This window comes from Peromyscus maniculatus, chromosome 23 (genome assembly GCF_049852395.1).
Source record: "Peromyscus maniculatus bairdii isolate BWxNUB_F1_BW_parent chromosome 23, HU_Pman_BW_mat_3.1, whole genome shotgun sequence".
Lineage (NCBI taxonomy): Eukaryota > Metazoa > Chordata > Mammalia > Rodentia > Cricetidae > Peromyscus > Peromyscus maniculatus.
Genome location: NC_134874.1, coordinates 36401491 through 36427308, shown reverse-complemented (window position 1 = coordinate 36427308; position 25818 = coordinate 36401491). Strand labels below are relative to the sequence as shown.

The 25818-nt window shown below is 41.8% G+C and overlaps 1 protein-coding gene across 2 annotated transcripts in view; it reads right to left on the bottom strand.

Moving 5' to 3' along the window:
• The window catches only part of LOC102915864 (cytochrome P450 3A25), a 43703-nt gene extending 18102 nt beyond the window's left edge, over positions 1–25601 (bottom strand). The window contains exons 1-10 of one of the 2 annotated variants that reach the window (XM_076561089.1): positions 25482–25601; positions 21396–21578; positions 15239–15332; positions 12426–12478; positions 10416–10515; positions 6105–6218; positions 5766–5854; positions 5383–5531; positions 3997–4124; positions 2614–2680 (exon numbers count right to left, since the gene is read on the bottom strand). In XM_076561089.1, coding sequence (XP_076417204.1) covers positions 2614–2680; positions 3997–4124; positions 5383–5531; positions 5766–5854; positions 6105–6218; positions 10416–10515; positions 12426–12478; positions 15239–15332; positions 21396–21466 — 865 coding nt within the window. In that variant the 5' untranslated portion in view covers positions 21467–21578; positions 25482–25601. Of the gene's footprint in view, positions 1–2613; positions 2681–3996; positions 4125–5382; positions 5532–5765; positions 5855–6104; positions 6219–10415; positions 10516–12425; positions 12479–15238; positions 15333–21395; positions 21685–25481 lie in introns of those variants that run through there. The other variant, XM_006997336.4, reaches the window with a different exon arrangement.
• Positions 25602–25818: the final 217 nt, after the last annotated feature.

Genomic DNA, 25818 nt, shown 5'->3' with positions numbered 1-25818 from the left:
GTGGCCTTAGTGACTACTACAGGAAAACAGTGTTTTCTTGCTCACAGGACATTGTGTTAGGCCAGAGAGACATGGATCAACAATTAGATAGAAGATAAAAATGCCAAGCCAGGTGTTTTTACAATGATGTGCTACAGTAGGTCCACCCACTGTTAACTATCAGGGCTTCCACGATGTAGCTGTCAAATCACTAGCAGCCTGAAATTGAATCCTGTGGAATGATGGTATTCAGGTCAAATACGCAGGTCATTTGTCTTAATGTTTTATTTGGGGAAAACTGAAGGATAGATAAAACAAACCTGTTTATATCCCTGCACATGGATGAGCATCATAATATTTAAGTTTCTTATGTCTCTGTAGAGATATTCAGGTTTCTTAGCTTCATCCATTGAAAGGAACAATAGAAATATTCACATTAGACCTGTTTTGGGATTCCAGCTATCACTAAGAGTAGCCAAGTGCTGTGGAATAATCCTACTGTACACTATGAACATGTATTACTCTCATTGACTAATAAAACACTGATTGATCGGTAGCCAGGCAGGAAGTATAGGTGGGATAGCCAGACACAGAGGAGGCTGGAAGAACAAGATGGGGTCAGAGAGTGGCTAGCCAGATGTAGAGGGAGAAGGATGAACATGCCATGGAAATAAGGGTACCACCACGTGGCAGAGTGTAAATGTTGAATATGGGTTAACTTAAAATGTTACTTAACATACTAAATGCTAGTTAGTAATGAGCTATTGGCCAAGCATTTATATTCATATTCAGCTTCTGAGTCAGTAATTTGGGACTGGGCATTCAGGACAAGGAAACTCCATTTACAGCCAAGATTTCTTTGAAAAGTGGCCATTTCTAGGGAATTATAGAGAAATAGAGAGACACTTGCTCCAAAAATGATCAGTGTGAAGACAAAGAATCTTCTGGATGTTTTTCTGGTGGAGGAAGATGGGTACCACTATTCACTGGGCAAAACTCATAGAATAGAGACCAGTATTCAACCTTACATAAACAATCTCAGTGTAAGTCCATCTTATAACACGTGCACCACTCTGCAGGGCAGGGGTGTGAACGGCGGGGGTGGGTGCTACATGTACTCATGGGCAGAAGTATATTGGCGATCTCTGCACTTTCCTCTCAGTTCTTCTATGACCAGAAATTGCTCTACAAATCAATGTCTCTTATAGGAATTAAAAATTAATAAGGGCTGATAAGATGGCTCAGTGGATAAATGTACTTGCTGAGCAAGCCAGGTGGATTGAATTTGATTTGTGGACCCATGTAAAGGTGGACAGAGGGTGTCAGGACATGTGCATGACTCTACAAAGTTATCTTGTGACCTCAAGTCCTCAGAACTCACATAAATCGGTGTGGCCACACATTCTTGTATCTTCATCAGGGTAGGGAAATGGAGACAAGACACTCACTGGGGCTTTCTGGCTGCTAGACTAGATCCACATCCATCTAGAGACCCTGCCTCAAGTGAATAAGACAGAGAGCAACAGAGCTGAATACCAACATTCTCCTCTGGTGTTTGTGAGCAGAAAGAGAGAGAGAGAGAGAGAGAGAGAGAGAGAGAGAGAGAGAGAGAGAGAGAGAGAGAAACGAAAACGAACAGAAAGGACCCACCATGTCACACAAAAGGGCCATGAGTGGACACACATAAGACAGTTGAATGCAAAGTAGCTAGTGATAAGAGCCGAGAGCAACAGGGAATGCATGAGATCACAGTGACAGAAGCAACTGAACAAAATTTAAATAATTAATAATAGAATTAAAAAAATTTTAGATGATAAAGAAGAGGACATTCCTTTACATTGGGTGATGACTGGTTAGTGTAGAGTAAATAATAGTAAGAAGGCCGTCATTCTGTAGCTATAACAGTAATAGTAGTTTTCATCACAAAGCATCCACAGATGATATAAAACCAGGAGGTTAAAAGATGAAGAAGGGGCTGGAGAGATGGCTCAGAGGTTAAGAGCACTGGCTGTTCTTCCAGAGGTCCTGAGTTCAGTTCCCAGCAACCACATAGTGGCTCACAACCATCTATAATGAGATCTAGTACCCTCTTCTGATGTGCAGGCACAAATGCAAACAGAATGCTGTATACATAATAAATAAATAAATCTCTTTTTAAAAGATAAAAGATGAAGAAAAGCTGGGTATATAGTTTCCCAGATAAAATTTACACAGAGCAGAGTAAATTGCAGATGAAGTTGTTGAATACAGTTCTACCACTCACTCCCAGGGACCATCCCCACTGCTTGACAGCATACTTCCTGATTAGGACCCAGATGCAAATTCCCAGGCAGAGATTCAGAATCAGTGGGATTGGAAGGAACTGAGAATCTGAATCTGCTCTGACAGATGACCCAGAACCACTGAGGACTTCTGGGCATGAAAGGCTTCTCTGTGGCTGCCCCACAGGCTCTGGTCCAATTACACCAGTGTACTTCTATAAAGCTCCCGTGGACACCATAGATATCATCCATGTGCATGTCTTTCAGAAATTTGGCAGAAGTTTCTATTCTGGACCACCACCCATGCACATGTCCAGAAACCCTCTTCTCTCTGAGCTTCTTGATCTACACATCGTGAAGTGTCCTGGGTTACCTTTTGGGGACTCTTCGCCTTTGGAGTTCTGAGTGTTCATCATCAGCTGAAGAAAATCCACTCGGGTCTGGAAGAAGAAAGGGAAAATGATGATGGTCATCTAGCTGAGAGGTCAGACTTGAAACAGGGGTTCATAACTTCACCTCCCTTCTGAGAATATGTCCACTTGAAGTCCACAAGTGTGACTTGAGCCACCAATGAATAAAAGCATGTATGGGCTGAAGAAATTGCTCCGTGGTTAAGAGCACTGAATGCTCTTGCAGAGGACCTGGGTTCAGTCCCTAACACTGATAAGGTGAATCACAATCTCTTGTAACTCCAGTTCTGGGGACCTGATGCCCTCTTCTGGCCTCTGCAGGCATTGCACACATGTGGTACACAGGCATGCAGGTGGGCAAAGCACCCATATACTTAAAATTAAAAAAGGGAAAATTAAAGCCTCTATCAGCAAGCCTTGGGGAACAAGACATTTCCTTGGTAGAAATGCAGTTTTTGGTCTTTGTTTCTCTGATCTAGGTTTCTTTGGCTTCTGAGGAGATTCCTGGCCAAAGAGCTGTTTACTCCTTCAATCATCATGCTTGCTCAGAAAAGTCCTGAACTCCAATTCTCTGTTCTCTTACCACAATCCTTAACCAACAGCCTCCTTGATTAACTCTATCTCTAGTACTCACTTCCAAGTTTTGTGTGAGCATCGCCTGCTACCCCACACTCCAGGCACTACAAAATTCTAAGTGTTGCCACAAGTGCCCTTCTCCCTGATCTGCAGACAGAATTTTTGTGGCCTCCAGGCTACATATAGCAGAGCTAGGCTAGCAGCCTGAAAACTGATTGTCCAAAGAAAATATTCACCTTTTGGATGAGTGGCTTGTGACCTCACTGTCAAGAAAATTCCCACACACAAGGCAAGAAGTACTCAAATTTAAACACGGGCCAATCTCCACCAGGTATGGTCATACTTCTATTGGAGAAAATAAGTTTAAAACTGAAACCAATCTTTTGATGATATAAACTTTAGGGACAGAATAATAGTAGTAGATATAATTTGTAAGTACAAATTCTATTTTTTTGACTCTTTTCAATTAAGGGTGGTAGCAATGTTTTTACTTGATTGGCACTTATCTCAGGGAATAATAACTTTCACTCCTTTTGGCAAATGTGAAACTGTTTCTCTATTATTCTCATATAGCATCACCCAACTTCTATATTCTTCTTCTTCTCCCTAAAATGTTAACATTATCTTGCTCTAAGCATAGTTTTCTCTATTCATTTTTAAGAGAACACTGGGGAAAATACATAAATCACACACTCACAGCCTGACACATGACCAAACCCTGAGCATCATAACCAAATCTTGAGCACTATGAAAGCAGCATCACATTTTACCTTCTGGTTTGAATCAAGGCGATTTTTCTTCATCCTTGCTACAAATTCTTTGAAAAATTTCACTGATTGTCTTGGAAAAATGGAGAGATTTAACAACTCATATATTGGAGTAAGGAATGGAAACAGAACTACAGAGAAAAAAATAAATACAGAGAATAAGTGACTATGGACTGTCCAGCATCAATGGATATGCCTACAATGCAAACTATATATTTAAGGCTCTGGGAAAATCATGGATGAGGAGGAGTGTTGTAAAAACAAGAAGATGAGAAGGCCTGCTGTGAGATTGCATCTTCTAGACATGGCAGGGAAACTGGACTTAAGAAATCTCAATGATATGGTTGTCCAGACAAGATCTGTGTAATGATAACAATGGTTGACATGCCTATGTGGATGGGGAAATCCCACAAGCTCTTACCTCTAGATGAAGAGTCACAGGAAATTAATGACTATTGAGAGAAAGAGTCAGTTTTCTCCAAAGATGAGGACATGATAGGTGATCCAACCCAAGTAGTTGGCCATAAACATGGATGTAAGAGCAACACCAAATGGACTCAGTAGGCTAGAGCATGTGTACATATGTATATGTAACCATTATAGTTATAGGAGAAGAGTCGTGGATTAAGAAGGATATAGCAGAGTGGTGGGGGTGGGGGTAAAGAAGGGATGGAAATAATGCAAATATAGTACTCATATATAAAAGTCTTAAAAATGTAAATAATCCCCCATAATGTTTGACTCCTAAATGTATCCCAAGGTAGTAATAATAAGAAAATCATGAAGAAAAAAATGAAGTTTCATATGGGATGTGGAGAAAATGGAGCCCTGTGAACTAATAGCAGCAAAACAAACAAACAAACAAATCCTGAAAAGGATTTTCAGTTGCCCAACAAGTCAAACATAGAATTCCTCTATAATTCACCAATTCCACGTGAATTTCCTACTCAGAAAGCATGAAAACAAATGTTCAGTCATCAGATGGTTCAGAATATGATGGAACATGGGAGTGGCAACAGATGATTCTGTTGAATGTATGATGTTAAGTGAAAGAAACTAATTGCCAAATTCCATGTACTCTATAAAATATTTGTATTGTATTTTAATGCTATGCCCAGAATAGACAGATTTACAGGAACAGACAGCTAACTGGACATTTCTTATGGTGAAGAGGAATGAGAGATAAGACTGAAAAGGTGTAGTTTTTTCTTAGAAAACACATTTCTGAGTTGACAATGGTGATGGGTGCATGTGCCTTTGGTGAACAAGTTGAATTATATATTTTAAGTATTTGTATTTTTTACATGTGAACTATATCTCAATTATGGTGTTATTTTGACTGGTATGTAGGAGGGAGGAATATAAAGAAAGAAGAAATAGTGTACATACCTATAGAGAGAAGAAACGGATCAAAAATGGAAAACTTTAAGATCTTTTTGGCTTTCTGCACAAAGGGATCCTCTGGGTTGTTGAGGGAATCAACGTTTACTCCAAATGATGTGCCAATGATCACATCCATGCTATAAGCTCCAAGGATGCTGAGTAGAGAGAGACATAGGAATTAATATCTACATTTGAGGCAGCTCATATTTATGAGCTACCCAGGTAGGGAGCCACACAGTCAGAATCACATGCTGGATCATCAGTGGGGTCTAGGCTCCTACCACACTCACACATGGGGCCTTTACCTGGTGTCAGTTTGCAGATGTCCCTTTCCTAGAGTTGAAGGGACACTAGGTACTTACAGTCCCATCAACTGCACCACCACTTACTCTTTCATGGTGATGGGCTTCCCTCTTTTTTCTTCTCGTCTCAAGTTTCTCACCAATGCATCTCCATACTGTCCAATGATGGGGAACATCTAAGCACAAAGCACAGAATCTGTAGCTAAACGAGGAAACTCAGGTCCCAGAAAGACAAATCATCCCCAGTCATGAAGCAATGAGTGGGATGTTACAGTGGATTTTATAAAGAGTCCTCTGGGCATGAAGACAGGAGGTCATTTTATAGGAATTGTAACTCAGAGGACCAACCCTTGGAAAGGGAACGTGGACTTGTTTTCTACCTGTCCCCAGATTCATTCCATAAGTAAATGCCCTCTCCCTCATCACCTCCTTGAGTTTTCCACTGGTGAAAGTTGGAGACAGCAGTGTTCGAAGTCTCTTCCATTCTTCATCCTCAGATAAGCTGATGGCCTTTTTCATAAGTCCCACTGGACCAAAAGCCTAGAATTGATATAGAAAGGATATTTATCAGATTAAAGTTATGATAATCTTCACAATTCTAGAAAGTTGATTAAACAAGCATTTTTTATTTAACAAATAATACTGAATATTAAGTGTCTGAACATTACTAGATGCTCAATAATCTTTTATTTAAATTGTCATAATTCCTCTGCATAGCAGTAACATCATACACCTGGTATAGCTTCACATCTTTCTATGACTGTCTCATTTTAAATGGAAGTCACCCTTGAAGGATCCATGAGAACAGATAGGATAGCCCTACAGCATCCTTCAAAGCTGTTCAGACAAAAATGCATTAGTGACAGACAGCAAATGGCCTTGGCAAAGTATCAGCTCAGGTCAGTTCCTCATTCACTTCTGTCAACAGTAAGAGCAATTGGATGACTTGAAGTTGAGTTTTTAAAAAAGTTATAAATGCTATAAAATATTGATTTGATATTTCAAGAAATAATACAATTGTATATAAGTTATTTTTTATCTTAATTTTCTATATAAGGACATGAGGAAAAAGAAAAATAATTCTATTCCTCTACTAGGAATGTTCTTCAATCACATATATCTGTGAACATTGAGTAAATGGAATGAATACACACACACACACACACACACACATACACACATACACACACAGATTTTGTTGTTGTTGTTTTGTTTTGCTTTATGGCAGGATCTCACTATGTAGCTCTGGTTCTCCTGGAACTCACTATGTAGACTAGGCTGGCCTTGAACTCACAAAGATTCTCCTGCCTCTACCTCTTGAGTGCCAAGATTAAAGGTATGCACTACCACACCTGGCTCCCAGAACTGTATTTTGTGCTCACAGACTCTTCCAATATTCTTCTATAACAAAAGCTCAGTACTACAGGTAGATATAGACTTGTTCCACTCCATGAAACAGGATTATCCAGAATCCTTCAATCAACTTCACACTTAATGGTGAAAGTCTGAACATTCACCCACTGTTCTGTAGCAACTTTAAAACGTCTGCTGTGTCAGCCTGATCTATAAAGGGAGTTCCTGGACAGCCAGAGCTACACAGAGAAACCCTGCCTCAAAACCTTGCCCCCTAAAAAGTCTACTGTCACCACTGTCATTCAGTATCATCCTAGAAGTACCAGCTAGTGCAAGAAGAAAGTAATAATCAAAAGTATTCTTATATTCAGGCAATGTAATTGTCTGTGTAGAACATATCAAATAACAAAGAACGAATTTATAGGGATAATAAGTGAATCTGGTGATTGTTTTATGATACAGCAACAATTCAAAATCAATTGAGTTTGTACTTAACATCAATTATATTAGAAACAATCTCAAGACTATTACATAATAGCCAACCATGTCCAGAAATGTTATAAGTTATTTACACTTAAGATACAAGCTTAGCAAACTATGTACAGGTCTTTCAGCTGAAACCTATAAAATTTTCATGTGGAAATCAAAAGAAATCTAAAAGGTGTAGAGCACACAGTAGTCATACATTAGAGGATTCAACACAAAAAGTACATTTATTTTCTCATGTCAATTTCAAATTTTCAACAAACTGAGATCATTGTCAGTATAGACAAGCTTGTTCTGATTCGAGCTAAAAGATAAATGGCCAGGAATAGTTCTATCAACTCTAGAAAAATGCGGGTGGAATGAGTCCACATGATGTAAAGATTCAATTCCCAAGAAAGTGTGGTCTTAGAAGGGAGAAAGACATTGTGCTCGATGGAAGAAAATATAGAATGAGAAACAGTTCCACATGAGTAGGGCCAATATGCTAAAAATATTTTAGATTTTTTTACATTTGTGTGTGTGCTTGTCTGTATGTGTGTTTGTGCACCACATGTGTGCAGTGACTTCAGAGGCCAGAAGGGGGTGTCTGATGCCTGCAACTTGATTTACAGATGGTTGTGAGCTACCATGTAGATGCTGGAAATTGAACCTGGGTCCTTTGGAAGATCAGCCAGTGTTCTTAACCACTAACTCATCTCTTCAGTCCCTGAGGAGGTTTGATAATGCTATAAGAAGAATTCTGTGGAGGGAACAGTTTGCCCCAAATGATACATAAATAACTGGACATGGATGGTGCAACCTGAAACTTTACCTGCGTTTCATACTTTATACCCTAAATTTTAAACATATCACAGATGGTAATGTAAAGTATAAAACTAAATGCACATGCTCTAAAAAAAATAAGAGTGCTAGGCCCAGCTGAGGATGTAGCTTAGGTGGCAGAGTGCTTGCCTAGCATGCATGAAGCCTGGGGGCTTGATCCTCAGCACTGCATACACCAGGTGGGGTGGCACATGCCTGTAACAGAAGCACTTGAGAGGTTGAAGACTGAGGCAGAGACATATGAAGCCTCATTAAAAGAAGAGTGCTGAACAAAATATGATCAGACTTGACCCCAAAAGCACATTCACCAAATGAAAAATGGATCAGACTCGGAGGAAGAAAAGATAGGTGATTCATGGCTGCTGTAACACACTTACAAGTGGAAGCTCCATGGTGGAGGGACAGTCCTGTGTCCTTACTGTGTAGCTGTTACATAGACTTAGACACATGATAATCTGCAGAGAGCTACCCATATACACACACAAGTCAGAGAATGGTAAAGAAGCTGTGGATGGTATCAATGTCAATTGTTTTTGTATAGCAGATGCATCCTAGGTAGCTTTACTTGTCAACTTGACACAGCCAAGAGCCATCTGAGAGGAGAGCCTGGACTGGAGAATTGTCCATATCAGACTGGCCTGCAGGCATGTCTGTGGGAGATTGTATTGACTACGAATTGATGCAGTAAGGCCCAGTCCACTGTGGGCAGTACTATTCCTAGGCAGGCAGCCCTGTGCTTTATAAGGAAGCTAGCTAAGTGTGAGGCTGAGCAAGCCAGCAGGTAGCTTCTCTTCATGGTTTTTGCTTCAGGCTCCCGTGCTGAATTCATCACTGAACTCTTTCCTCTGCTAAGTTGCTTTTGGTCAGAGTGCTTTTTCAAAGCAACAGAAATGAAAGTAGAAAAAGCAGAACTATGTTCTATTTATACAAGTCATCACTAATGTTTATATATATATATATATATATATATATATATATATATATATATATATATATATATATATATATATATATATATATATCATGAAGAGTACCAAGAACTTTCCTGAGCGTGATGACAGCTCTTTAAAATTTAAATTTAATTTAAATTTTTGTGGTGGATCATTGTTATTTGTTTTTATTCTTTACTCCCTTTTTTTGGCTCTTTGGATCTTTTGGGGGACTTGCCACCCAGCTCCCAAATAAATCATACAGAGTCTTATTCTTTCTTAATGAATGTCCAGCCTTAGCTTGACTTGTTTCTAGTCAGTGTTTCTTAACTTAAATTATTCCATCTATCTTTTGCCTCTGGGATTTTACCTTTCTCTATTTCCATATATCTATCTTTTCTTCTTATTCCATCTCTGGCTTTGTGGCTAGGTGGCTGGCCCCCGGCATCCTTCTCTTTTTCTCCTTGCTTGATATCCCTATATCTCTTTGTCTCCTTCCATATTTTTCTCTGTCTGCCAGCCCTGTCTATCCTTTCTCCTGCCTTGCTATTGGCTATTCAGCTCTTTATTAGACCAATAAGGTATTTTACACAGGCAAAGCAATGCAGCTTCACAGAGTTAAACAAATGCAACACAAAAGAATGCAATACAGCCTTGCATCATTAAGCAAATGTCCCACAACATAAATAAACATAACACATCTTTAACTAATATTCTACGACAGTGGATAGTTGTGGCGGTTTGAATAGGAATTGCCCCCATAGGCCCATAGCTTTGAATGCTTGGTCACTAGGGAATGGTACTACTTGACAGGGATTAGGAAGTATGGCCTTGTTGGAGGAAGTGTGTCTCACTAGGGTGAGCAATAGGATTTCAGAAGCCCAAGCCAGGCCCAGTGTTTATTTCTTCCTGCTGCCTGCAGATCTGGATGTAGAACTCTCAGCTACCTCTCCAGCACCATGTTTGCCTGCATACTGCCATGCTTCCCACCATAATGACAGTGGACTAAACCTCTGAAACTGCAAGCCAGCCCCAATTAAATGTTTTCTTTATTAAGAGTTGCCATGGTCATGATGTCTCTTCATAGCAATAAAACATTGACTAAGACAATAGTAAAGATTTATGTTTCTTAAAAAAGGACACCTACCCGACGGTTTGTGAAGATTGAGTAGCATTCTTTCACTAGCACCACTTTGATGAGCTCTGGATCCGTGATAGCCAGCACAGGCTGTCGACCGTCATAAAACCTGAGGTGGGAAAACAGGGTGGACTGAACCTCAGAAGCCAGATTCTACACCTGGAATCACATACAGACTCGACACTCCACTCCCAAGGCTACACAGTCCACATCCCCAGCTCTATAAAGCACAGCAACATGAACCCCTAGTTCAAGTTCTGACCATTGAAGCCATTGGAGTCTCATGAAATGAAGGGTTATGTAGCTAAAGCAGGGAAGAGGCACTTAGAACAAAACAGCCCTTTAAAGACATTCTAGTTAGAATTCACACTGGAGCATCTGTTATGGCTAGGCGTGCATACATGGTTATTGCCAATACCATTCTTGCATATTTAAATAGTTCAGTTTCTGGGTTGGAGGTATGGCTCAGTGGTAGAGCCCTTGTCTATGAAGTGTGTGGCACTGGGTTTGACCCCCTCCCCCAGAGATACAAAAAAGTCAGAGAAAATGAATAAATGATTCCAAAGTCAAAACAGAATGTATCAGAGGAAACTTAGAGACAAACTATTCAGTGTTCATAATACTGTTGCAGGAGCAGTTGCTTCGGTGCCACCAGAGGGCAGCACAACACACGCTTAGCATTGGGTCACATGGTCACTATTTTGTCTGGCTTGATCTTGTGTGTCTAGGCAGGTCATAGGCCCTGATGGACATACTAATAAACCAACTCCCAAAGACTTATTACACCCATAGGTTAGCACAGGCACAGGTCTCAACCCTCATCAGAGAGGCTTCTTCTAGTACAGTGGTTCTCAACTTGTGAGTCACAAACATTGGAAAACATATTTCTGATGATCTTAGGAACTGATATACTGTTCAGTAGCAAAATTAAAGTTATAAAATAGCAACAAAAATTTGTGGTTGGAGATTCCTAAGACAACCAAAAATATGTGTTTTCTGATGGCCATGACCCACAGGTTGAGAACTGCTGTTTTAGCAGGAGATGGAGATTAACATAGAGACCCACAACTGGTCAACGTGCATAGAATAAGAAATTGTGGAGTGCTCATTTCTAAATGGAGCATCTCTGTCACACCCTGTCTTAGTCAGCATTTCTATTGTTGTGATGAAACACAATGGCCAAAGCAAGTTGGGGAGGAAAGGGTTTATTTGGCTTACACTTCAGCATTGCTGTTCATCATTGAAGGTGTCAGAACAGGAACTCAAATAGGGCAGGAACCTGGAGGCAGGAGCTGATGCAGAGGCCATGCAGGGGTGCTGCTTACTGGCTTGCTCCTCATGGCTTGCTTTCTTATGGAACACAGGACCACCAGCCCAGGGATGGTCCGGCCTACCATGGGCTGGGCCCTCCCCCATCAATAAACAATTATGAAAATTTCCTATAGATGAATCTTATGGAGGCATTTTCTTAATTGAGGTTTCCTCCTCTCATGTGTTAAGTTGCTACAAAACTAACTAGTGCCCCCTTCCCCTCCGTGGCTCAGGGATCATCCTGGAAGGTGGGGTGGAAGGTTTGTGACAGCCAGAGGCAGTGGATGTCTCCAGTGGAACTGTTTTCTGGATGCAACATTCTAGTTCTGCATTTGAGCTGACACCGGCATGACTGCATGCATAAGACTTTCGATGTCTAAGAGTGAAAATTTGTAAGGAAATGTTTGTTGTCGCATGTCTCTGAGCCGGTGCTCAGAGGTTCTGTAATAATAGACTTGATGTATTAGAAAGGAGAGGCAATGATCTGACCCTAAGAGTTCTCAGGACACCAAGTCCTGGAGGGTGCTGAGAGGCAAAAATCTTAACTGAATTCACACTGTTCAACTTGATGCCTGTGACATGTACCACCTTACCAGGACAAAGCTCCAAAGGCTTTACTCCAAGAACTGTGTGCTGACACTGTCCTCATATGAGGTGGGGTGCATTATCCTAATAAGTACATTGAATGGAAGATATCAGAAGACTCACCCCCATATTTTTCCATACTTTTTATAGCAATCATCATCAAATTTCCATGCACCCTGGAAGAGAAATAAAATGAAATTTGTTATTGTTCTGTTACATACTGATCCTTTCCTAGCTAGGGCACAAACTATCTCAAATCTCACAAAATCAGGCTTTCCGTCCCACTGCCAATAGAAGCAAGTTCTTATTAGAGATATCTGAATGGATAGGGAAGACTAGAGGAGTTGTCTGGAATAAAGGGTTTAAGGCTGTTCTTGCACTTTCTTTGTGGTTAAGAGCACTGACCGCTCTTGCAGAGGACCTAAGTTTAATTTCCAGCACTTGCATGGTGGCTCTAAACCATCTGTAACTCCAGCTCCAGGGATCTGAGGCCCTCTTCTGGCCTCTTCATTCAGTTCACACATGATACACACTCATTCACACTTAAAAATAAAGCAAAAGAGTAGAGCCAAGCTTGGTGGCACATGCCTACAAATCCTAGATCTTCAGAGGTGGAGGCAGGAGCATCACAAATTTGATGGCTGGCATGGGCTGTGTAGTGAGATCTGGTATACCTACAACTATAAACAAACAAACAAACAAATAAATAAATAATGGGTGCTGAATGAAGGAATGAAGGAATGAATAAATAAATAAATGGATGAAATGGAGAAACCAACAACCCTAGATAAAATGGAAGAAGAGACAATGGGGAACATGAGGATGTGAGAGAGTGAGAGAAGACAGTATGGAAATCACAGAGGAAATGGAGATGCCCTTTCTACAGGAGGGCAGAGTGAAGGAAACTCGCTAGGTCTGAGCTTTCAATATTAAAGATGAGACATGAAGATTTCCTAAAACTGAGTTGCAGCTGTGATGTAGTTCAATGGGCACAGCACTCGCCAAGTGCTCCCAAAGCCCTGGTTTGCATCTCCTGCATGGCACTAACTGGGCATGGCGGCTCCTGCCAGTAATCCCAGCACTTGGGAGGTGGAGGCAGGAGGATCAGAAATTCAAGTCATCCTTCCTTACATGGTGAGTCCCAGGCCAAGCCTTGGCTGCATGAGACCCTGTAAGGAAATAAAGGAAGTTTCACAATAGGGAGTGTGTTCTAGTTCTAGGGGGAGCTTCTATCAGAGAGTTCACCTGGGAAGGCTGGAGTTACAAATGCGTGCCTGGCTTTACCTCCCACCTTTTCACTCATGAGTATTTTCTTTCCACAGGATAACATATGGAGTTCTTATATGAACAGTGAAGTGATGTGAAGCTGTGAAGCGATGGAGATCTCATTTAGAACTCCAGCCTGCAGTAAGCTTTTAGTTATAAATTGTAGAATCTGACAGACAACTGGAGTCTTTGGGGGCATGAAATCTTAGCAGAGAGCAGACCACATGCCTTCAAGAGCTGATCTCATTGCTTTCCGGCCAGGTTTCAGCTTTGGGCCAGGGTCAGACCAGGCTGTCCACAAAGAATCAGCCATTCATTGCACATGGTACCAAATTTTTGGTAATTGTTGCTAAATCATCCTTCCTGTGGTGATTCCATAAAGTTAGTCCACCTTCTCTTAGAAATGCAAAACTTGCTATGATATCTGAGGGTGAGAGACAAGTACCATCTTGTTTCAGTCTCAGCCACCTCATGCTCAGACTGGTCCTCAGGGTGCTGTCTTGGGGAAAAGAACCAACGCAGAACACCATTATTCTGTCAAACCCTCAAAAATGCCCTAGTTATTAAGATAGTATGGAACCATCTAAGTAGCTGCAGGGGACACAGGAGTCCCTGAGAGGTTTCTGGTAAAGGGGAATTCCCTGTAGTCAACACACAGGCGTCCTGATGCAGGGATGCTGCAGAGCTGGCCAGCAGGAAGAGAAAAAGTGCTGCTCCTGAGCCCAGTGTGAAGTCTGGTCTAGTGCACACAGGCTGCTGCGGTGCTACTGTGACCAGGCGCTTTCCCGTGAGTTAAGGACACCTGTGCCTTCCTGGAGGCTCCACTAAGGAAAACCCCAGACTTCTCCTGCTCCTTACAGCCTGAGTGTGAAGCCCTGAACACCAGATTCTAGTGTGCCTGCGATCATGGCTTTCTAACTTCAAATGAATGTCATCAAATCCTAAAGGGAAACCTGAGCACTTCCCTGGTTGGTCAAACACAGTTTCTGATAGCCTGACACCCCAGAACTTCCTTCTGAGGCCTGACCTTTGCATCTATGGAAGGGGTTCATAAACAGATGCATAAGAAATTTCAGTTGGGCTGAGTATAGTGGTACATGCTTTTAATCCCAGCACTTGGGAAGCAGAGGCAGGAGGGTCATTAAGAGTTCAAAGCCAGTCTGACCCATATACAGTTCCAAACCAAGCTGGCTACATAGTGAGGCCCTGTCCCAGAAGACAGATCTGCAGCTGAGAGGACTGGCCGCTCTAGCAGAGGAACCAAGTTCAGTTCTCAGCATCCATATGGTAATTTACAACCTTCTGTAACTCCAGTTCTAGGAGATCTGACACCACCTTTGGACCTCAGCAGGCACCAGGCTCACATGTGGTGCTCAGACATAAGTGCAGACAAATACTCATAGTCTTAAAAGAAAATAAATAAATCTAATTTTAAAGGAAATTGTAACTATAAGAAATGAAAGAGAAGCTGGGTGGTAGCGCTGGTACACACCTTTAATCCTAGCACTCAGAAGGCTGAGTCAGGTGCTGTCTGTGAGTTTGAGGCCAGCCTGGTCTACAAAATGAGTTCTAGGACAGCCAGGGAGACAGAGAGAAACTCTGTCTTGAAAAACCAAAAACAAATGAAAAAAATAAAAGGAATGAAATGGAAGAGCTTAAACATGACTCACTTCACTATAGGCATGAATGGTGCCAAATAAAGGCAGAGGTTTTGGTCCAGGAATTCTGAGTTTCTTAAAAATCCCATGAGAATAGGTCCCATATCTGTAAAGCAATAGAGAAATCAAAGTTACAGGGATTGTGATTGTGATTTTACACATACTGAGTCAGTCATTGACTCAGTAACTGCAAGAATCAAACCATAGAAGTAATATCTAGGCAATGAATCACAGTAGAAACCCCAACAGCTACAATCCTAATCACTCACCCTCTCCCTATGCCCACTGAGTGGGCCCACACTAGTTCATAATGATGAAAGAGAGACAGGGGAAATTTTTATGCTTCCAACCCAAGAGAGCAGAACTGATGAAAACCTCCTAGATTTGGATTTTAGAGTATCTGAGAGATTCAGGCTCAAAGCTTCCCAGGGTGTCTCATTTGCTTGTGTCCATTAAGAAAATTCCATGAAGCAGTGACTCTCATTAGGTAAGGGGGGTTTATTTGCATAACAGAATGTAATTAATGACACAGGGCCATGGAGACCTTATAGTACTGTTTGTCTAGATTGGCCAGAGATGTATGTTTTTCCTTTTCTCTAAGCCACAATCTTGTTAGAGGCTCTAATTGTTGTGAAATTTTCCTTTTTAGAAAGTTCTGGAAGCATCATGAAGTTCTTATGTCCATATAATGACAATTGAGTTCATGACTGCCACTGGCTTCAGAGAAATTTCAGAGGCTCTCAAGATTCTCTGTCTTGCAATGTGGTTGACTTGTGCTATAAGGAAGGCTGCTTTCCAGTATGTAACCTCACTTACTAAGGCTTCATTTCTAAGGCATTCCTCTCTTGGTTAATCTGGACCTCCAACTGGTGATGCTCATCTGATGGGCACAGTGTCAGGGAGACTCTTATTTCTCATGATGGTCAATGTGGTAGTTTGAATGAAAAAGGCCCCCTAGGCCCGTGAGGAGTGGCACTTTTGGGAGGTGTGGCCTTATTGGAAGAAGTGAGTCACCGGGGGTGGCCTTTGAGGTTTCAGATTCTCAAGCCAGGCCCAGTGTCACTCTTTCTTCTTGCTTCCTGAAGATCGAGGTGTAGAACTCTCAGCTTCTTCTCCCAAACCATTTCTGTCTGCATGTCACCATGCTTCCCACCATGATGATAATGGACCAAACTTCTAAAACTTCAAGCCAGGCCCAAGTAAATGTTTCTTTATTAACAGTTACCATGGTCATGATATCCCTTCACAGCAATAGAAACCCTAACCAAGACAGAAGCTAACACCAGGGACTGGAGTATTACTGTGATAGACTCGACCATGAGTTTTTGGAGGAATATAGACTTTGGGACGTTGGATTAGAAAAGTGCCTGAATGCTTTAAGTGAACCATTAATGGGCCATACTAGTAGGAGCATGGAAACCAGTAGTGCTGGAGTAATTTGAACTGTGACAGTCTGGCTCAAAATGTTTCAGAGGAGAAGAATATTAGCATGTGGTCTAGAGACTGTTCTCAGGATATTTTGGCAAAGAATGTGGCTGCTTTCTGCCCGTATCCAAAAAAAAATCTGCCTGAGGCTAAATTGGAGAGTTATGGATTAGTAGCTTTGGCAGAGGAAATTTCCAGACAGCCTAGTATTGACTGTGTTGCTTGGTTATTAGAGGCCACTTGCAGACTTATAATGAAAAGGAGCAAGCTGAGAAAAGAAAAATACAAAATGTACAGTTTGAAGAAGAAAGAGATACCAGGAAGTTCAAACAGACTAAATAAAAGCCTGATGCTACATGGAATAAAATGAGTGGTGACCTCAGAGAAAGACCCCACCTAGATAGGCTTCCAACTTAGGAAAAGGAATTAAAGAAGAGTGAGAAGGAATTAAAGAAAAGCTTGGAGCTAGTCATGGTGGTGCACACTCTTAATCTCAGAACTCAGAAGGCAAAAGCAGGCAGATCTCTGAGCTTGAGGCCAGCCTGGTCTACAGAGCAAGTTCCAGGGCAGCAAAGTGTAGGCAGTGAAGGAAACCATTGAAAACAGAAAGCTGGTGAAGATGTGTTTGAATGAGAGGGCCATGTTCCAGCTTCAGGAAGCAACAGAACTTGGCAACTTCAGTCATATGGTTCTGGTTTTAGAGTCAAGGATAGAAGAAAGGGGTTTTGGAATCTCCCTTCATAGCTAAGGAAAGCCACCGAGACCAGGTGTGTGTCAAGCTTGTCCCTGTATGGAGGCCTAGAGAGGCCATTGTGGCATGGATTGCATGGTGACCACTGCTGCTTGACAGCATTTTGACTTTTGAGGATCACAATTCTCCAGCACTTTAATTTTTAATGATTCTCACTATGTATTATGGGAGTTCCCTCATGCCTTCTCCTTTGGGAAATTTCATGCAAGCTTTGAAGGGTGAAAATGTATAAAATGGCAGCCATCCTGATTCACTGATTGCAACAGTCTATTCCTTCTTCTTGTCAACTCCATACCTCCTCTTTGGGACCTGAACCCTGCCAGAGCAGAACTTTGGCACCATGTGTGAAGCTGTGGAGGTAAAGCCTGGATTGCCTTGGAGGTTCCAAAATACTGGAAATGCTAGCATTGTGGGATACCTGCCATGGAGAGCTGTTAAAAGGGAGTGGAACTAGTCCAAGAGAAAGAAGTGTAGTCAACAAAGGTGAAAGGAGTTGGAGATATGAGGAGTGCTTTGACTTCAGACTTGGAGATGCAGAGTTTGGAGATTTCCCAGCTGGTTTTTGTTCTTGGTTTGGTCCAATATTTCCTCACTCTGCTCTCTTTCCTCCCTTTTGAAATGGTACTGTATATTATATATTGTGCCATTATATGTTGGAAGTATGTGATCTGTTTTTCATTTTGATTTTACAGGGGATTACAGTTAAGAGGTTATATGCGCCTTGGGAGAGACTTTGAACTTTGGACTTTTAAACAGTGCTGATACTGTAATATCAACATTACGTGCTGATCCTGTGATATCAGACTATGGGAACATTTGAAGTTGGCCTACAATATGGCTATAAGCCTATGGGGGCCAGGGAGTGAAATGTGGTGTTTTGAATAAAAATAGTCTCCATAGAGATATAGGGAGTGGCACTGTTAGGAGGTGTGGTTTTGTTGGAGTAGGTGTGGCTTTGTTGAAGGAAGTGTGTCACAAAGGGTGGGCTTTGAAGTTTCAGATGCTCAAGCCAGGCCCAGTGTCTCTCTCTCTGCCTGCTGCCTGCCAATCCATATGTAGAACTCTCAGCTCCTTCTCCAGCACCATGTCTGCCAGTATGCCACCATGCTTCCTGCCATGACAATAACGGACTAAACCCCTGAGACTGTAAGTCGGCCCCAATGAAATGCTTTCTTGTATAAGTGTTGCCATGGTCATGGTGTCCCTTCACAGCAGTAGAACAGTGACTAAGATGGTTAGTCATGAAGGAGGATGATTATTGCCTGTATGCATCAACTCAGCATATTCAAAGTTCCACTAAGGCAGGACCTCCCCAGGGCAGGGCTGCTATCACTGATGACATGCCAATCCTAATTCCTATAGACCAGGGTTCATGGTGCCTCAGACCTCTGAGCTCCAATGTGGCTGACACCCAGCAGATGTGGGAGAAGATGCAAGGCTGATGGAAGGTGATTCTGGAGACCACTGTAAGCTTTCACAAGCCAGTTACATGAGAGGAGCCTGGTCACAGCAAGCTTAGAAATTATAGCAGAAATGGATATTTTGTATAAAGGTTTGATTTGAACCAGGAATTCTTTGATTTGCAAGACAAAGACCTTCAGAAGATCAAGTTATTTTCTATTGATAACAGATGAAGTAAATGGCATAAAATGTGAAACTGTACATGTTCTAGATATGCAAATTAATACCTCTTCCTTCTTATTTTTTAATTAAAATTTATTATTTTATGTATATCTGTATTTTGCTTGCATGTATGTCTGTGTATCACGTGTGTTCAGTGCCCATAAAGGGCAGAAGAGAGTACTAGATCCCTTGGAACAGAAGTTATAGATGGTTATGAGCCACTATGTGGGGGCAGGGCACCAAACTCTGGTTGTGTAAAAGAGCAACCAGTGTTCTTAAACACTGAGCCATCTCTCTAGTCCCTTCTTCACTCTTTGTTAGTAGTGAATCTTTAACTCAAAGCAGGTTCTAGACACTTACTACCAATCCAGTGAAACTCATAAAATGTTATCACATATAATCAAGAGTTTGCATGGAAGGACACACACTGAAGGATTCCTACGGAGCAGTGTTGTGGAATGACCCTTTTGTACACTGTGAAGATTGGTGGCCACAGAAAAACTTCTGGCTACAGATTGGTCACTCAGATTGCTTTAATAAAAAAAGCTGAATGGCCAGTAGCAAGGCAGGATTTTAGGACAGAGATATCAGGCAGAGAGAACACTGCAAAGAAAATGGGCAGAGACACGGACAGTCACCAGCCAGATGGAGAGGAAGAAGCATGGGCAGCATAGAGTAAAGGTAATAAAGTCATAAGACAAAAAGTACACTGATAAAAATGGGTTAATGTAAGTTGTAAGAGCTAGTTAGTAACAAGCCTAAGCCATTGGCTGAGCTTTCATAATTAACAAGAAGTCTCATTGTGGCTAATTAGGAGCTGGCAGATGGGACAGAAAAATCCACCCACAGAACACCTCAGTGAGGCCTGATTAGCAACTGGGATTCCTCCCCCAAGATTGTGCTGGCTGCCTTTTGCTATTAAAAACAAATAAATCAAACAAAACAAAAATGAAAATATTTAGTGTTAAGTTGCAAGGTAGAAACATATGTTTTAGTAAAAAATGGTGTTCCAGATGAGGGTCAGAGAAATGAGAAGAATGGATGTTGACCTTTCTACAAGAGCTGGGGTGTTGTACTTATTAGTTTTGTTTTGTTTTTAATCAACTTGACACAAGCTAGAGACATCTGGGAAGAGGCAACCTTCAGTGAGAGATTGTCTCCAACAGATTGGCCTGTGGGCAAGTCTGTGGAGCATTTTCTTGATTAACGGTTGATGTAGGAGGGCCTGAGTCCACTATGGGTGGTGCCAATCCGTAGGCAGGTGGTCCTGGGTTGTATAAGAAAGCTGGCTGAGTGAGTCATGGGGAGAAAGTAAGCAGTGTTCCTCCATGGCTTATGCTTCAGTTCCTGACTCCAGGTTCCTGCCTTGAGTTCCTGCCCTGGCTTCCCTTCATGATGGACTCTAAGCTGTAAAGTGAAATAAACCCTTTCTTCTTCAAGTTGCTTCTGGTCATGCATAGTGTTTATCACAGTAGTAGAAATCAAATTAGAACAGAGGCACTGTGTGCCTTTGTGTAAATTGGGTTGGAAGCAAGAAACACCCACATCTACAGGGAACCAGTCATATACACATCACTTATTCTGACAGAAGAAAAAAGGAAAAGAAAACAAGAAAAACAAACCTAAGCAACTAGGCTGTTGGATTCTCAAAAGCTTGGAAAGGTCATGGTTGCCAATGTGCCAGCTTTATATTCATTAGTGTGCTAAAATACTCCATAAGAAGCAACTTAGGAGAGGAAGGGCTTATTTTCCTGACAATTCCGTGTTGCTGTCTATTGTGTCTGGTAAGTCAAGGCAGAAAATCAAGTAGCCAGTCACAGATAAGAGCAGAGAGAATAGATACATGTTTGCTTGCTTTCATCTCCTTTTCTTTTATCTTATATAGTTGCCTGAGTATGCTGCCATCCACAAGGAGCTGGGGCTTCCTGCATAAATTAGCAATCAAAACAATCCTCCACAGGGTTGCCTACTGGTCAATCTGATCTAGACAATTTCTCAATTAGAATTCTCTTCCCAGGTAATTCTAGGTTGTGTCTGTCAAACTGCTAGTTAGAAACAAGCCAGCACAGTAGCCAACTCTTTATGACACCACACAATTGTTGATTAGTCTACATGCAGACTGAGAGCCAATTGCATTATTATTATGGGAGCAAGTCTTGTCAGAAACCCACCAAGCCATAAGGTTAGATATAAGTCTGAGTGGGAGCTCATAGGATGGCCAATGATGTTGGTAGGAACTACCTAAGTGCTGATTTCAAATTCCCCTCCATTATTTCTTTGGGTGTTTCAATAGGAAAAGAAAATGGGGGGGGGGCTGAATATCACCCCAACTCCAGTTACAGATAGGGAGAAGCTTGGACAGCTACTCACATGTAGAAGAGCACCAGGCTGGTAGCCAGCAGCAACCAGGTTTCCATGGAAAGGTTGGGGATCAGCTCCATCTCAGCTTTTCTTTAGCAGTTCTGGCTCCAAGTTTCCCTCCTAGCTGAGAGTCTTGCAGGGCTCCCCTGCTGTGCCCAGCTGAAATCCAACTGGCCAGTCTGCAGTGTTTATCTGAAGGGAAAGGAGGTGTCAGGGATATAGCCAGTAGGAAGGCCACTTGCACACTGCCTGGCCTCCCCATGTGGCACTGTTAAAAGTCCATGTATTCCCCTACTCTGACCTTTGAGTTTATATTCTGTGTATATTTGTTCTTTCAGAAACTCAAATCCATTGGCACTGCTTCCTTCTAATTCTCAGTTGTGTCCATGGCTGTTCTCATTCCAAAACACATTAAATCCACACAGATAAACTATAGCTACCAATCTTTACCTGTGCCAAGGCCCTCTTCCTTTAAGGGACCCAGGTGCTCTGGAAGATGTGAAACTCAGGACTGAAAGTCACTCCCCACTCTTCACTGCTTTTTCCTTGGCACAAAACTCAATTGTTTTCCCTGTACTCTTACAGCATTTCTTTTTTCTTTATGGTAATTCACAGTACTCTTTCCCATCCTCCAGCTCTTACATTCTTTCCTCCATCTTCTCTGAAGTGTTCCCCAAGCCTTGGGTAGGAGGGTTGACATAGACATCTCATTTACAGCAAGACACTTACAATCACTCACTCTGTCTCTTGGATATGTTGGATATGTTATGGAAGCATTTTCTTTATCACTTTATAGACACAGAGACAGGAAAGGGTAAAAGGAGTGTCCAAGACTGAACCTCAGAGGTGGGAAACAGACAGAATTCTGATCAATTATGATTTTGTAGGGAGCTTGTGTGCTTGTCTTTGTATGAGCTCCTGAGTACCCCGCTGGTTGAGTCAACATCACACAGAGTAAATATTTCCTTGTACATGTCCTAAAATACTCCTAATGTGGCCAAAAATTGCTACAGAATGGCTTTGTAAGTACAAAACCCACAGGAACATCTTAGTAGGCATTACTAAATTATGAGTTCTTTTGCCCTAGGAACTGCAATGCTCTTAATTCTCAAATATTAGGATGTTATGAGCTAAGTTCAAAACTACCAAGGAAGTAGACTTTGAGGTCAGTGTGAGGTAGATGTCTTAGTTGCTTTTCTATTGCTATGAAGAGATGCCATGACCAAGGCAAATTACAGAAGAAAGAGTTTATCAGGGGCTACGCTTTCAGGGGGTTAGTCCATGACCATCATAACAGGAAGCAAGGCAGCAAGCAGGCAGGCATAATGCTGAAGTAGTAACTGAGAGCATACATACTGAGACAACAGCCATGAGGCAGAGAGAAAGCTAACTGAGAATGGCGTGGGCTTTTGAAATCTCAGAGTTGGAGCTGGGTGGTGGCGGCTCACACCTTTAATCCCAGCATTCATGAGGCATAAGCATGTGGATCTTTGTGAGTTCAAGGCCAGCTTGGTCTATAGAGTGAATTCTCAGACAGTCAGAACTACTCAGAGAAACCCTGTCTCAAAAGAAAAGAAAGAAAGAAATCTTAAAGCCTACTCTCCAAAGAGGCCACACTTCCTAATCCTTCCCAAACAGTTGCACAAGGAGGGACCAAGTGTTCAAATATATGAGCCTTTGAGGGCCATTTTAATTTAAAGCATTACAGCAGGTAATTGGAGCTATATGCCATCTACAACGTATTGCAATTGGAGTGAAGATACTAATGATGAAAAGTATTTATTGTTTTGCAGAACAACTAACCTGGGATTATCCTTGTTAAATATTAAACAGAGACCTCGTCTAACCACATGAACTTCATAAATTTCAGTTTTTCCTCACTCTGTGTTGGGAAATCTGACCACAGGGATTTGGCTCAGCCCAGAGGCACACTTCAGAACAACTCCAGTGCTGGCCTTAGGAAGTCAAGACGTGTTCGACAGATTTTCCATAGGTACTGTACCTTGAAATGGAACCTGAAGGCAGTTATCAAAAAGCCACCAATAATGACGTGGACCTAATGTTTTCACATAACAGTATCTTTGTTGATGATTAAACAGAGATCTCAACTCTGAATCTTTAGGAGGTTCAGAATTCCCTCCCTCCCTCCTTCTTTGTTTCCTCCTTCTCTTCCTTCCTTTCAAGTTTGTTTGGTATTTTTATTCGTTCTCTGCTGATATAACCAACCGTCTTATTAAATAAGAAACAGAAACAATGTAAAAGAGAAAGCCGAGAGGTCGGAGCTCAGAGCTAAAATCTCACCCTTCTGCCTGTGGTCCCAGCTTCCCGAAAGAGGGCTACTTCCTGTCTGTTCGTTTTTTTTTTTTTTTATAGTATGTTGTTCTGCCTTCTCATTGGTTGTAAACCCAAACACATGACTGCCTCATCACTGTCTGAATGTACAGCCCCCTAGGTCTTAAAGGCATATGTCTCCAATGCTGGCTGTATCCCTGAACACACAGAGATCTATGGGATTAAAGGCGTGTGCCACCACCGCCACACTCTGTCTATGGCTCTAATAGCTGTGACCCCCGGGCAACTTTATTTATTAACATACAATCAAAATCACATTTCAGTACAATTAGAATACCACCACATTTCCCCTTTTCTATTTTAATAAAAAGAAAAAGAAAATCATTTCAGTACAATTAGAATACCACCACAGTTCTCTTTAAGTGTTTGATGATCATACTCCCCCCCATTTCCCACTCCATCATCTCTCCATTACTCTCACTTATCCGTACCTTGCTACTCCTCCTTACCCCTTCTTTTCAAAGAAATATTTATTTTAATATTATGTGTATGAGTGCTTGCCTGGATGTATGCCTGAGCACCATGTGGGTGCAGTGCCAGCAGAGGCCAGAGGAGGGCATTGGGTCCCCTGGAAGTAGGGTTAAAGAGGGTTATGATCCTGCCACATCCATGCTGAGAACTGAACTGGAGTCTTTTTTTTTAAATTTATTTATTAAATTTAATTTTACATATCAGCCACAGATTCCCTTGTTCTTCCCACCTCCTTCTCCCCAGCCTTCCCCCCAGCCCACCCCTCATTCCCATCTCCAGGGCAAAGACTCCCCCGAGGATTGAGTTCAACCTGGTAGATTCAGTCCAGGCAGGTCCAGTCCCCTCCTCCCAGGCTGAGCCAAGTGTCCATGTATAAGCCCCAGGTTCCAAATAGCCAGTTCATGCACTGAGGACAGGACCCGGTCCCACTGTCTGGATGCCTCCCAAGCAGATCAAGCTAAGCAACTGTCTTATTTATCTGGAGGGCCTGATCCAGTTGGGATCAACTATTGGTTCATAGTTCATGCGCGGAGTCTTTTTCAAGAGCAGCCAGTGCTCTTACCGGCAGAGCCATCTCTCCAGCCCTCCACTTCTACACCACCCTTTCTCACACTTCTGGGTCTTCTTTTCTTGCAGTACCTGTGCAGGTAGCACAGCTGCTGTGTGTCCATGACTGCAACGGGCCTGTCATTCTAAAAGACAGCATTTCACAGTATTCCTCCCCCACATCCTCCAGCCCTTACAATCTCAGAGGCTCTTCTCTTTGGAAAATATAATCTATGGATACGCCATTAACCGCCCTTTATGGTAAGTTAGAGTTGTTGTTCCTAGTCTGTACTTTAGACTTGATTTCAACATCTCCACCTGCTTGAGATAGGCCGATTAAAGTCAACTAACTAAGGTTTCTGACTGAGCTGAGGCCATACTTTGATATTCATCAAAGGTTATATGTGCAATCCAGCACTAAAAGAAACAAGAGGTGTGTGGGGATTTTGTTCTTTTTGTTGTTGTTATTGTTATGCAAACATCTACTTTTTTCTAAAAATTTTTTATTAAAGTTTTTTCTTACAATATATTTTGATCATGATTTCTTTTCCCCAATTCCTCCTGATCCTTCCCACTTCTCTACCCACCTGACTTCAATGTTCTTTCTCTCTCTTTCTCTTGAATAAGAAAATAAACTGTCTTAGTTAGGGTCTCTATTGCTGTGAAGAGACACCAAGACCATGGCAACTTTTATAAAGAAAAAACATTTAATTTGGTTTGGCTTACAGTTTCAGAGGTTTAGTCCATTATCCTCATGGTGGTGAGCAAGCAGACATGGTGCTGGAGAGGGAGCTGAGAGTTCTACTCTGGACCTGCAGGCAACAGGAAGCAACTTTGTGTCACACTGGGAGTACCTTGAGTACAGGAGACCTCAAAGCCTGCCCCGACAGTGACACACTTCCTCCAACAAGGCCACGCCTATTCTAACAAATCCATATCTAATAGAGCTACTCCCTATGGGGGACATTTTCTTTCAAACCACCACACAGACTGTCTTAGTTAGGGTTTCTATTGCCGTGATAAAACACCATGATCAAAAAGCAAGTTGGGGAGGAAAGGGTTT